We start from the raw sequence: 12,152 nt of genomic DNA, 5'->3' as shown, positions 1-12,152 counted from the left end.
CTCTGCTGGCCAAGTCTGTTGCCTTTATGATTTCAAAGTAATAGCTTTATATGAGATGAGCAAATACTGTAATGCTGGCGAGCTGAGGCACGAGCGTTATTGGCAAACCTATAAAACTCTGTCTCTCCCAGTGATTTATACATTATCGTCAAATCAACATTCCACTCGGTAGGTTTGGGTTACAGACAAATTCACTGGATGTAGTCGGCACTGGAAACGAACAGCAGCATGAAAGACAAAGCAACGAATGTCTGACATTAGGTCCAAACTTTATTCCGTACATTTTAAACCATGAATGTTCATTTTCATTTTTTTTGCACGCCTAAAACTCTACTTGTTTTGTATACAAGAGTCTAAGAAAAACAACTGCACAACACCACAAGGTTGACAGAGAAAGTCCTTTTGCCGCCCACTAAAAAGTGTCCTCCTTTTCTGTCTGGGGCTGTATGCTTCTGGTCCAGTTTGTGACCCGGAAGTCTTAAAAGTTTAGAATTCCATCATTATTCCATTGGCAAATATAAACATGTGTTAATCCGAGTTTCTTTCAGTATCACCAGTATCCGCTGCTCCCTCCAGGTGGTCTCTCCGTTAGGGTGCTTTGTGCCGCTTTGCATAGATTGCAGATGATCCTTCTAGGCCCCCCTTACAACACCCTCCCTTCGTACTTCCCTTCCATTGGCCAGGCTTGTCTGTTACCATGGTATTCAACAGGGAAGTGGTTTTCATGTTTGATTTAATTTTGTTTTTCTAGAAACATTTAAAAAGCCTAATAAATTTACATGGTAATTCTGCAGCGAAGGAATTATCAACAAGTTATTTACACGAGTTTTCTTTACAGAGACCGAACAAAGACCTCATAATATATATTTATCTGCATATCTCAAAGGCAAAACAAATGAACGAAACAAATTGGTAATGTAACATTGTACATTGTCATCATTGAGGATAGCCTGGTACCATGAGGTTAAATTACTGTTGAGAAGGTTGAAACCAAAATCCAGTCCTTACAGTGGGTCATAATGGATATGTCTCACAATCAACTGGGATAAATATTGGAAAAGGAGTGACTAATGCACAAAATACATAAAATTCATAAAAATGATACCTATACATGGAACAAGGATAGGAAATGTACAAACTCATTTCAGGATCTCTCTTTTCGCACAAAGCCGAAAAAAGGTATTGGATTAATATATTAATAATTATCAAATATTTAAGTCGGATATAAACATACACATATTTGTGTTCTCTTAACCGACATTATTCGACCTCCAGTCCACTGAAGATAAAGTCATGGCATGTGCTTAATCAGCCTTACACACCTTTACTTTGTACAATCATACCATTTCCTCGGGATTTTTGCTCCTCTCTGGCGAAAAGCAGTGCATTTTGTTCACAATAAGATTTCAAATTGGGGGGGGGGGGGGAGTGGGGCTTGTGAGTGCGTCTAGTAAGCGTTCGTGTACGTTTTGTGTAGGAAGCTACCGTGCCTCTACCTCTTTGGGGTTGCGGGATGGGGAGTAGTCCCGGGGGTCCTGGGTGGTGAGGGGGGTAGTCCTCCTGGGTGAGGCCGGCCTGGCGCTGCCTGCTGGTACAAGGGGAGGGGGGGCACTGAGTGCGGCGGTGGGGGGCGTTCTGTTGAGCAGGCCGTTGTGTCCCGTGGAGGGGCTGAGTCTGGGGTAAGGCATGCCGCCCAGGTGGGGCATGAAGGGGGGCATGTGGGGCAGGTGGCCCTCCATGGGGGACTGGTGCAACTGATGGAGGCGCGCCCGGTCCAGCTCCTCCCGCAGGTGGAGGCGCTCCCGCTCCTCCGCCTGCTGCCTCATGCGCTCGTGCTCCCTGCGCACCTCCAGCAGGTGCTCGTGGTGGGAGTAGTCGTGGGCCTCCCTCTCGCGGTACGCCCGCTCCTGCTCGTACACGCTGGGGAAGCGATGCCCCTGCTCGGCCCGCAGCTGGAAGTCCATGCGGCGCTGCAGGTCCAGGCTGCGGTAGGCCTCTCTCAGCGGGTCCCAGGGGAAGGCCGGGTGGGGCAGGCGCTCCCGCCCCGCCGCCAGAGGGCTCACCCCCATGAAGGGAGCCATGCGGGCCCGGTCCAGCACGTTGAGGCTGCCCATTTGGTGCATGGCGCTCATGGAGAGGGGCAGCGAGTGCGCCATGGGAACGCCGTGCAGGCCGGGCATCTCGTTTCCGCGCGGGGAGGGAGGCGGCGGCTGCTGGGACAGAGGCGGGTGGTGGTGATGGGGGTGTCCGGGCTGGGTCATAGGAACGGGGGGAGCTTGGGGCGGGGGTTGGGGCGCGGGCTCGGAGCTCACCACCATCACCTCCTGCTCCTCCTTCCTCTCCTCCTTAATCTTCATGTCATTCTTCACCTTGTGGAGGAGCTCCGCAGGGGAGGGCTCTTTCCTCTCGCCGTCCTTGAGTGTGGGCGGGGGCCCGCCCGCCATCTTCATGCCCTGTTCATTGATCACCGCCTTGGAGTACGGGGAGGGGGAACGATGCGCGGGTTTGATGGAGTCTTCTGAGGGTCTCCTCTCCAGCGCCTCCTTGCCAGGCGAGCGGCTCTCCTTCACCTTAACGTCCCCCAGCCCGGTGGACTCTCGGTGGCGCTCCAGCAGCTCCTTCTCCGCCTCGCGGACCCGGTCTACGCTGCTGCTGTGGTGGCGTCCCGAATCGCTGGAGTTCTGGCTGTTGGAGCGGATCAGGCTGCTGATCTGGTAGCTGACCGGCGCTGACGCCGGAGACGAACGGTTGGAGTGGCGGTTGCGATCCACTGAATCCCTGTGATGACAGAGGCAAAGAAAAGGCAGCTTAGTTAGTATGGAGTGCAATGTGTATGCTAATCAAGAACATGCGTCTTGCATCTGGATTGTGTTTAAGTATGATTTAGCTGGATTACATTTGCACTTGACATTAAAATATGTCTCCAGTATACACATTGAAATCAGATGTCGCTTTCCCTCACAAAAATGCAGACTGCTATGAATCATCGTAATGTTTACGTCCTTTAAAACTAACAGTAAACACCACTTTCCCTCATTCCTCATCCACGAGGATCATGACAATCCATTTTTGATAAATATGTCACTATCAGAGCTGTCTGATTTCTGTCCATTTCCTTGTTAGATCTTGTTGCAATATATGGATTGGAGATGCATTACATTTACACTTTGGTGTTAATGTGGCCAAATGCATCTGGGTGATTGAATCTTCAATGCATCTTGATTGCATTTACATCTGGATTTTATGTATTTTTGTCTGAATATTATCTGATCATCCACGACACAAGCTATCGCCAGGTGGAAAAGAAGTCATTATTGTGTTCACGTATCTATTGTTGTGATCATGTACTGGTGTGCTTATGCAGATAATCATAATCATGTCTGATGAGAAAATTGTTATGAGCCTGCAATGTTCATATTCATATTTCTATCCCCTACTGTTGTGTGTACAGTGACTAGCCAAGTTACTTTCTTGGGGGATCAATGATGTAAAGTAACATGCTCATCGTATCATGCTTTGAAACAACACAGTGAAGTGAAAAACAGCATCAAATCTTAGTCCCAATAGAATCATCAACAGTTCATAAAACAGTTGTTTTTTTAATCCAAACCTAGGTCAAATAGTAATGATATTTATTAGTAATAATTTTGTTTTAACCTGCTTGGAACGCCAAATAGTTGGGATTTAGTACATTTAGGACAATTCAAATAGCTAAGTTGTCAATCACACGTCCTGGTACTCCACACTCATCTGGTACTCGAGTACCAAAATATCCTACTCAAGTAGAAGTACAGTTACTTGGCTTACATTTTACTCAAGTAAAAGTAAAAATCTACTTGAGTAAAAGTAAATTGTAGGTTATTAAAAATGTGCTCAGAGTAAAAGTTACTGAGTTATGTTGTTTTTTACAAAAGAGAACACTGTTGCATATGATCTTTCCCTTGCAATTCAAAAAGGATATACATCCTTTTAGACATAGAGTTTGAACTAGATTCTTAAAAAACTTAAAAAACTCTACAAAGTAAAGCATGAATCAACACGATTCATTTAACACGATTATGATTGGCCAGTTTCTTATGTGATGCTTATCGACAGAATACAAAATTTGTACTCTAAAATGAATAACGGATGCAATTTGAAAATGTAGCAAAATATTATTCTTCATTCAAGGCGTAGACAAGTAAAAGTAAAACTACTGACATCCAAAAATTACTCAAAAATGACACAAAAAAGCTACAAAGTACAGCAAGAAGATTCATTTGTCACTTCAACCCTTGCTGGTACTCCAAGTAGACTAAAACAAACACGAAAGAATTGACTCAAACTGACAACTCACCTGTCTTTATCCTTCTCCTCCTTCCCAATGGACGAGTCTCTCTTCTCCCTCTCTCTCTCCCGCTCCCTCTCTCTCTCCCGCTCCCTCTCCCTCTCTCGCTCGTGGCTGTTGGCCGAGCCGCTCCTCTCGGCGTCGGCCGACTTGGGCCACTGGGGCGGGGTGGGGAAGGACGGCGGGGTGCGGTGGAGCCTGTTCCAGGTGTCGTGGTGGGGGCTGAAGCCGGGCAGGCCTCCGGGCCCCTCCTTCGGGCCGAACACGCTGTTGGAGCCTGGAGAGGGGAAGAGGGAGAAGGGGAGGGGGGAGGGGGGGAGAGAGGGGACCCACTTTGAGTTAACCGGGCCCCAAAAACCTCCTCGTGGACACATAAGACGAGAAGAGACGCGACAACAAAAGCTGCTTTTGTCTTTGCCTCTGGAGGTTCGCTCACTGAAGCTCTGCTTACAAAGACCAGTTAGAGGTTAATGCCACCCCCCCACCCCCCACCACCACCCCCCTCCACCACCCCCCTCCAACAACTCTGTACTTATTTGCTGCTGGACCAAAGGGCCTTTCCTTCCCCTCCCCATTCACTGCTCTTGATTCTCAGGGCCCTTAATTTTTTTTTTTTTTTTTAACACCGGATGAACGGAGGGGGGGAGGTAGGGGGGCTCAATTGCCCTCTGGAGTTGAGAGCTGTGAAAAGCCAAGGGAGACCTTAGCATTCCATGGCGTGTCTATTCCAATCACATCCATTTTCGCAACAGGGTGACCGATTTGGCGAAGGAAAATAGGGAGGGGAGGGTGGGGGGGGGGGGGGTGGATGAAGAGAAAGAGAGAAAGACAGAGAGAGAAGGATGCGAGGGGGAAGAGAGAGAGAGAGAGAGAGAGAGAGCCCTCCACAGTGGTGCGAAGGGGCTTGTCGAATAATTAATAGATGAATAGCAACCAAACAGCGGGCCTGGGAGTGCGTGTTGGCAGTAGTGCAGCCAGATTAAAGCCGGGCTATTGGGGATGTGGCTGGTGGATGAAGTGGAGGGGTGTGTGTGTGTGTGTGCTGTGCTGTGCTGTGCTGTGCTGTGCTGCGCTGCCTGCCTTGTTGGTCCTCCCTGGGCTAGGGCTGCTTTGGCATAGGAAGCAGAGCTAAGTGCCTTGATTTTTTTTTTTTTTTTTTTTTCCCTCCTGGCTCTCCCTGTGGTCTAACGCTGTGCTGCTCTGTTCTGTTGCTGGCCACGGGGGCCAGATCGAGGGGGTGGGGGGTGGGGAGGTGGGGAGGGGATGGAGGAGGAGGAGGGAGGGAGGGAGGGAGGGAGGGAGGGAGGGAGGGTGGGGGCCGGCGCTTACCAAGCGAGGGGTTGCCTAATCCTCCGAAGGCACTGCTTGAAAGGTTGCCGAGGCCGCCAAAGGTACTGGAGCGACTGAAAGGATCTGCAAAATGCCAAACAGGGATTAGCAAAAGGGGGGCTGGCTAGAGTAGCTACCCCCCCCCGCCCCCCCGCCCGTTCCACTCGGCTTTTCTCTTACAAGCGAGCTGTGGTTTTTTAGCGCTGCCGCCCTATAGCTCTCTGCCTGGTAATCCTGCAGTAGCCAGGCCTCCTGGACGCTGGACTCGCTCCCGCTGGCCCGGAGCGGAGCGCAGCGCCTCTGACCCTGCTGGGGCTAGGGGACCTGCACTGCCTGATGGGAAAATGAGTTTTGTGCTGTGTGGAGCTGAGCTGGAAATGGACTATGGCTGGGAAGGTGTGGTAAATCAGGCTGGACGGACTACAATGACTTGATTGGAGCATCGGTGTCTGCTGGTGCTCGACTTGAGGCAACAGAGTGTCATACATACAGTACATCTGTAGGTAGACTAAAACCTCCAAATTTAAAGGCAAAACACAAACATATATATTCACCTGACAAGTGAACAACAGTGATCAGCTCATAACGTGCCATCACAATTTAATTCAGGAGAAATACTTCAGGAAATGCAGAACTTATCTACAGATGAGGCTTTAAGGATTTCCAGCGCTGTAATGACTGCAGCACTGGGGCTTGTCAATAAATCAGAAAAGACAACAACTGAGAAATCTCTCCTGCCTCACACTTGAATTCCCTGGACAGGATTTTCCCACTAAATCTTTCTCCTCAGTGCACCATGTGTTTATAAGCTCAAATTGGATTGACTCAAGGGCTTATTCCGTGAAATCACCTTGCCGCTCTGAACCCAAACAGTGTCTCAGATGGAACAGACCAAAAAAAAAACAACCCAAAAAAACCCAAACAAAACAAAAACACAACAAAAAAAAAACTGCCTATGAAAGACTAACTCAACTTTAAGAGCCCATAGAAAATACAGTATCAAGGCAATGGGTCATATTTGCTGTGGCCATCTACCTCGCTCTCCAAGGCAACACGAAGGCGTACAGGAGTGCCGGGAAGTGAAGAAAAAAAATCTTTTGTCGGAACAAAGGAGGGATGAAAAATGGGGCTGGAAATTGGAAATACTAGGCCAGCAGCGTCCTTCTCAATCATCCCAGACGGGGGTTATTCAAGGCAGCGCACGGGCTGATTTTTACGACCGCTTCGCTCTCCGCGACCGCCAAGTAGGAGCCGGCTCAAGAGGTGGCGCAACCGGATGGCTCCGCTGGCCGACCCGGAGTCCGTATTAACCTTCAGACGAACCTTCGATCAAAACCAGAAATATCTGGACTTAAGCGGAGCCGTCCTACCGCACCCTGGTGACTTATAATGTATTTGAAATATGAGTGCAAGAAAGAGAGAGAGCGAGAGAGAGAGGCGGGGGGAGGAGAGGGTAAAAAAATGCAAACGTGGGGTTTACTTACACTTACCTGCCAAATGGCTAGGCGGCAGGAAGCCGCTGGGGTGGGGGGCGGGGCCGTAGGGGGAGGGCGCCGGGTGGCCAGAGCCTATGGGAGAAGAGATGGTGAGACGGAAGGTCAGTATCGTCCAATCAGAGAGTCATAAAATCTCAAACTAGGGACTAGACCTACCCAGCCACAAACAACGAAGACCAAAACGCTGACATGGTGACCTTTGACATTTTGACCCATGAGATTGGCCATGACTAAAATGTGGACAGCAAGCATTACTCTGCAACAGCAACTCTAACTCGCTAATTACAAGCTAGATGAGTTATGGAAGGGCTGAGGAAAACCATAGCGCAAATTAGCAATTGATATTTTCTCTTTTTTTGTAGCTGCAGTTTGTGTGTGTGCGTCTGAGCTGCTTATAGAGGTGAGATACTGACTGTGCAAAAAGCTGGCCTCTTTTACAAATCAGTGTTGCCTTCACCCATATTTCATGAATTGTTAATGAACGAACCAATTACACGAGTGTCTATGACACACCACTGCATAAATTACCAGTCAGAGGCCGCTCGCCTCTCTGTTGCCCTCCAACGCAGGGCAAATCAGTCAATTACCTAACCGAGAATCATCCATATTCATAGACATATCTGACTCCCCCGACTGGCAACACATTTACTACAACAGCACTACAATTAAGTGAACGTAACATGAGAGGTGAAAACGGAAAAAAAAAAGAATAATGCCGTTTCATTGTCGGTGGAAAGAGCAATTTTGACACGCGGCCATGAATTTAACAACGGCTCGTTTGCATAAAGACAAAAGCCCCATTTGGTTTGAGATTGGGATAATATCTGTAGGTGCGTTCTGAACAGTCTTGTTTTTTCGAAGTTGCAGTTGGGAGACCCCACTGACCCGTGGAAGAGAAGAGGGGTCGCGCCAGGTCGTGCGGGTACGGGAACCCCGGGAAGACTCCTGGGGCCGGGGGTCGACTGAACAGGTCCAGCTTCCCGTTCATGTCCAGTTTGTGAGGGTCCAGCTGCATCTGCTATAATAGAGAAGAGGCAGAGAAAAGGAGGGTGAGAGAAACGGAATAAGAGAAGTGCGGTCGGTAGGCTGTGGACGACGCCATCCACTTCCAACAACAACAGAGAGAGAGAGAGAGAGAGGGCTTTTATCCGCGGCTAAACTGGGTGAGAGATCAGAGGCAGACAGACACAGCAACAATGGCTCTACGTCCCTAATCCCGGCCCACTGTGTCATAACAAAATATATGTAAGCTGATTAGGGACACTAAAGCCTCGGTAACTGGGGTGCGGGGCCCGTGAGGGACTGACACCGCGGGGCCAGTGGCATTAGCAGAGGGCTTCCGGGGCAAGGCCAAACCAGCCTCTGTCAATGAGAGAGAGCCTTGGCAAAGGGCAGAGAGGCATTCGTGTCCCTGTGCCACCCAGGATCAGGATCCTCCACATCAAATCCTGGGATTTTTCCAGCACTGCTCCATGACATATAGTGACCAATATTCATAGCCTATGTTCATATGTTGTATTTTTTGTTAAATTGCTTTGGCTCATTATAACTATTACTTGAAATGTATGTATTCGGTATTTTTTATTTTTTTTTCAATTATTCCAAAACCAAAGTACCTAGATCAACCAGCAGCAAATGATAAAAAAAAAGCATATAGTAATATTTTACTAGAAAGTGGTGCTCAAAAGGTATTATAAGGCATCATAATTGCCTTATAATCACATTGTGAGTATGTGATATTTATTATAGTCAAAGCATTATATAATAAACACAATTATTTAAGCACCCCAAAAAATTGGGTGCTTAAATACTTTATGGGGCAATTGTAAAGTTAATGACATGATGGTAACTGAATGCAACTGAATGATAATATTGTAAGAAAAGTTTAACTATGCTCCTAATGGCCTTATAATCTGCTTGTAATGCATCACAATGCACTTAAAGTTAAGTGTTACCAAACACATTTTCATGACATTTTCAAAACATTTTGGCCATCTATTATTTTCCATAACTTCATCAGACATTTTCTGATTCTAGGACTTTGCCAGGCTTTACACAACAGTGGGAATCCTTCATGACGCCACTATCCAGCTGACCCACCTTCATTTTCTGCTGGTGGTGGTAGATCTGCCATGCGATCTGGACGTGCACTGCACACCACTTGCCAGGTTTCTGAGTATTCAGAGAGAGACACAGAGGTTAGCCTACTGGCCTTGATACGGGTGAGCTGCAAATGGCTTTAACAGGGTTGGGATTTGCTGGCCAAGCCGCAAAGTGGGGAACTCGTTCCAATTTTCACCCCGGCAATCGATTAACAAAACCTAACGCTGACCCTAACCCCGCTGGAGACCTAAGCCTGACTCCAACCTTAAGTGGAGCCAAAAGAAATGATTTTAGAAGAATTAGCAGTTTCTGACGTTGTGGCTTGGCCAGAAAGGGAAAACATTTAATACAACCACTTACTCTAACAGATGTCCTGAATGGATCTGTTATCTGTATGGACAGACAGAGAGAGACAGTCATCATCATCATCATCGTCAACAAAGACATTATTATCAACCATCATCATCAACACCACCAGGGTTAGGGGGTTCGATTCCCATTGGGGCCACTCATCCTAAAAATGCATGCACTCATGTTACTTTTAAGCACTTTGGATAAATGTGTGCACCAAATGACACATATACCCCATATCATTAAATACTCCTGTATTTTTAGAGCTCTTCACACACTGCGTAACTAGAAACTAGACACACATACATGTACGCCTTTCACCGGAGGGAAGAGCGCAAGTGCAGGGTGAGGTTTGAGTGTCTTGCAACAGGGATGCACCATGTTGGCTGGTGCAGCTACTCTAACCACTGGTGTGATGTTATGGCTTACCCTTGGATCCTTCTGTAGGAGTGTGTGAGGTACCGCCCCCGGACGAGCCGCTACATCAATGGGATTGGAAGCCTGAGAAAGAGAGAGAGAGAGAGAGATAAAGAGTGACCAAACATATCTAGTTTAAACATGGGCTTATAGTGCAGAGAACGTAGCAAACAGAAACCAATACACATACTGTATGCTCCAAACCGTAAGATGTACATTGATCTAAAACAATGGTTCTCAAAGTGGGGTCCCGGGACACCCAGAGGTCCTCGAGGGGCCTACTAAATTAACAAAACATTTCTAAATCTCGTGCCTGTGTGTGTAATGTGTGTCTATTTGGCAAACATTTTCGGCATGAAAATGATTGAGAACCTCTGATCTCACACACTAGCAGATCCTCCATCCAGCAATGGCAGCATCACTATAGCCCTATATCCCCTTCAGTAGCACTATAACTCACTAATCCTCACCTACTGCTACTGGACGGGCTGACGTCAATGGATAGCACTGCAGTGATGCTCCGGGCGCAGAGCCAGGCCACAGTAAAACATCTCTGATCTCCTCTGATCTCCTCCTTTAAGTCTTTGGGAGCGCAAGTGCCTAGATCAGCCTTATTAATCCATCCCTACACCCAGGATAGGTGGGGGGGGGGGGATCCGGGAGGGCGACCAGGGTCATCTCCACCACCTCGACACCCACCCCCCCCACCCCCCCACCAAGCTCCTCTCCAAGAATACTTAGCAGGGGCTTTAGACACACACATCAGAGTGTTCCTCCAACCATCTGGAGAGGCCTCCGACAAAAGGGCCCCTCCATGACGGAGCCCGCTGGGAATAAGGCCAGCGGATTTAGGCCAGCTTTGATTGGTGGCTTACACCGGGTCACAGCCGCTGGGCATCTGCCAGACAAACCCCCCCCCCCCTCCTTCTCCTCTATCCCCCACCCTATCCCATCCCCACCCTCCTGTCCCCCTGCTAGATCGTCAAACATCCTTATCTCGCTTGGCGCTTGGATCGACGCGGCTCGGCACGGCGCTCTGACCCGGGTTCAGGCCCGGGCCGGCTTAGAGAGCTTGTTTGCATAGCCCATTATAGGGGTTAAAAGGGGAGGGGATGAGATTTATCAGGCCTCCGTTTCCCCCTCCCTCTTCAGTGCAGCTGCTGCCGTTGCGCCTGCCGCCGCCGCTGCGGCCTGAATGTCGAGTAAAGCTGCGGCGCTTTTCATGCCGGCCTCTTTTCCGGGGTGCAACGGCGAAGACGGGACGCGAGCAAAATGTTGTGTGAAAGCGTGTCAGTGTGGTGTGTTATTTTGCCTTCTTTTCCATATACCGGTATATGACTTTTATGACACTACAGCAGCTCCTCTCTGGTTGAAGGTGTGCTAGTCTGTGAAATGAGCCGCTGCTGTGAATGAAAACGCGGGTCAAGGCGGCACATGATTGAGAGCATACTTTACTAATCTGATTTCATCACTTCATCCGTGCATCCATTGATTATTCCTGTCTTCCATTCCCTACAGTGGCTCTCTACAGCTGCGGTGGCCCATGTGACGTCTCTGCACTCTATATTTAGGTCGTTTAAATGGATCTTTTGCGCTCATGACAGAAACGTTTTGAACGAATCTCCACTTGAGCACATGTCGCTTTAGTGTCACTTTGCCTTTTATCATTTCGGTTGGAAAAGGTTTGGTATTCTTGTGCTCCCCTTGCATCTAATCTGTTTAATAAGGTATGAAATTGTGTGTGTGTGTGTGTGTGAGGGAGAGAGTGTATTTTGCTGCGTGTGCGTGCACCCGTATTCATATTTCTGTTTTTTTTTTAGTTTTCTCACTGTACAAGTGAGTTGGTGCTTGTGTGTGGGTTTGTGTTGTGCCCGTGCTTCCCTCGAGTGCATGCCTGGTGTGGAGAGTGTGGGTGTGGGTGGAGGGTAAGGGTGTGGGGCTGACCTTGGGCTGGAAGGCTCCTTGCAGCGAGCTGAAGGGTCCTGAGTGTGGGAGCAGCGGGGGCATGCCTGGCATGGTGGGGGGGTAGGAGGGGAAAAACTGGGGAGGAAAAAGGGGGGTTGAGGGGTGGGGGTGGGTGGGGGACACACACACAAAAACCTTAAAAAAATACATCCAAAAGATACGTA

General features: G+C 48.6%; 1 protein-coding gene across 6 annotated transcripts in view; it reads right to left on the bottom strand.

Moving 5' to 3' along the window:
• Nucleotides 1-252: 252 nt before the first annotated feature.
• fbrsl1 (fibrosin-like 1) overlaps nucleotides 253-12,152 on the bottom strand; it is a 272,295-nt gene continuing 260,395 nt past the window's right edge. For 4 of the 6 annotated variants that reach the window (XM_078285060.1, XM_078285057.1, XM_078285061.1 and 1 more), the window contains 9 exons: nucleotides 11,968-12,063; nucleotides 10,036-10,107; nucleotides 9,616-9,645; nucleotides 9,253-9,324; nucleotides 8,038-8,170; nucleotides 7,147-7,224; nucleotides 5,657-5,740; nucleotides 4,337-4,604; nucleotides 253-2,778 (listed from right to left, as the gene is read on the bottom strand). In XM_078285060.1, the coding sequence (XP_078141186.1) occupies nucleotides 1,482-2,778; nucleotides 4,337-4,604; nucleotides 5,657-5,740; nucleotides 7,147-7,224; nucleotides 8,038-8,170; nucleotides 9,253-9,324; nucleotides 9,616-9,645; nucleotides 10,036-10,107; nucleotides 11,968-12,063 (2,130 nt within the window). In that variant the 3' untranslated portion in view covers nucleotides 253-1,481. Of the gene's footprint in view, nucleotides 2,779-4,336; nucleotides 4,605-5,656; nucleotides 5,741-7,140; nucleotides 7,225-8,037; nucleotides 8,171-9,252; nucleotides 9,325-9,615; nucleotides 9,646-10,035; nucleotides 10,108-11,967; nucleotides 12,064-12,152 lie in introns of all 6 variants that reach the window. The other 2 variants (XM_078285058.1, XM_078285059.1) reach the window with 2 other exon arrangements.

The sequence above is a fragment of the Centroberyx gerrardi genome, chromosome 8 (genome assembly GCF_048128805.1).
Source record: "Centroberyx gerrardi isolate f3 chromosome 8, fCenGer3.hap1.cur.20231027, whole genome shotgun sequence".
NCBI classification, from domain to species: domain Eukaryota; kingdom Metazoa; phylum Chordata; class Actinopteri; order Beryciformes; family Berycidae; genus Centroberyx; species Centroberyx gerrardi.
Note: the sequence above shows the minus strand (reverse complement) of the source record. Positions and strands in the feature narration are given on the sequence as shown.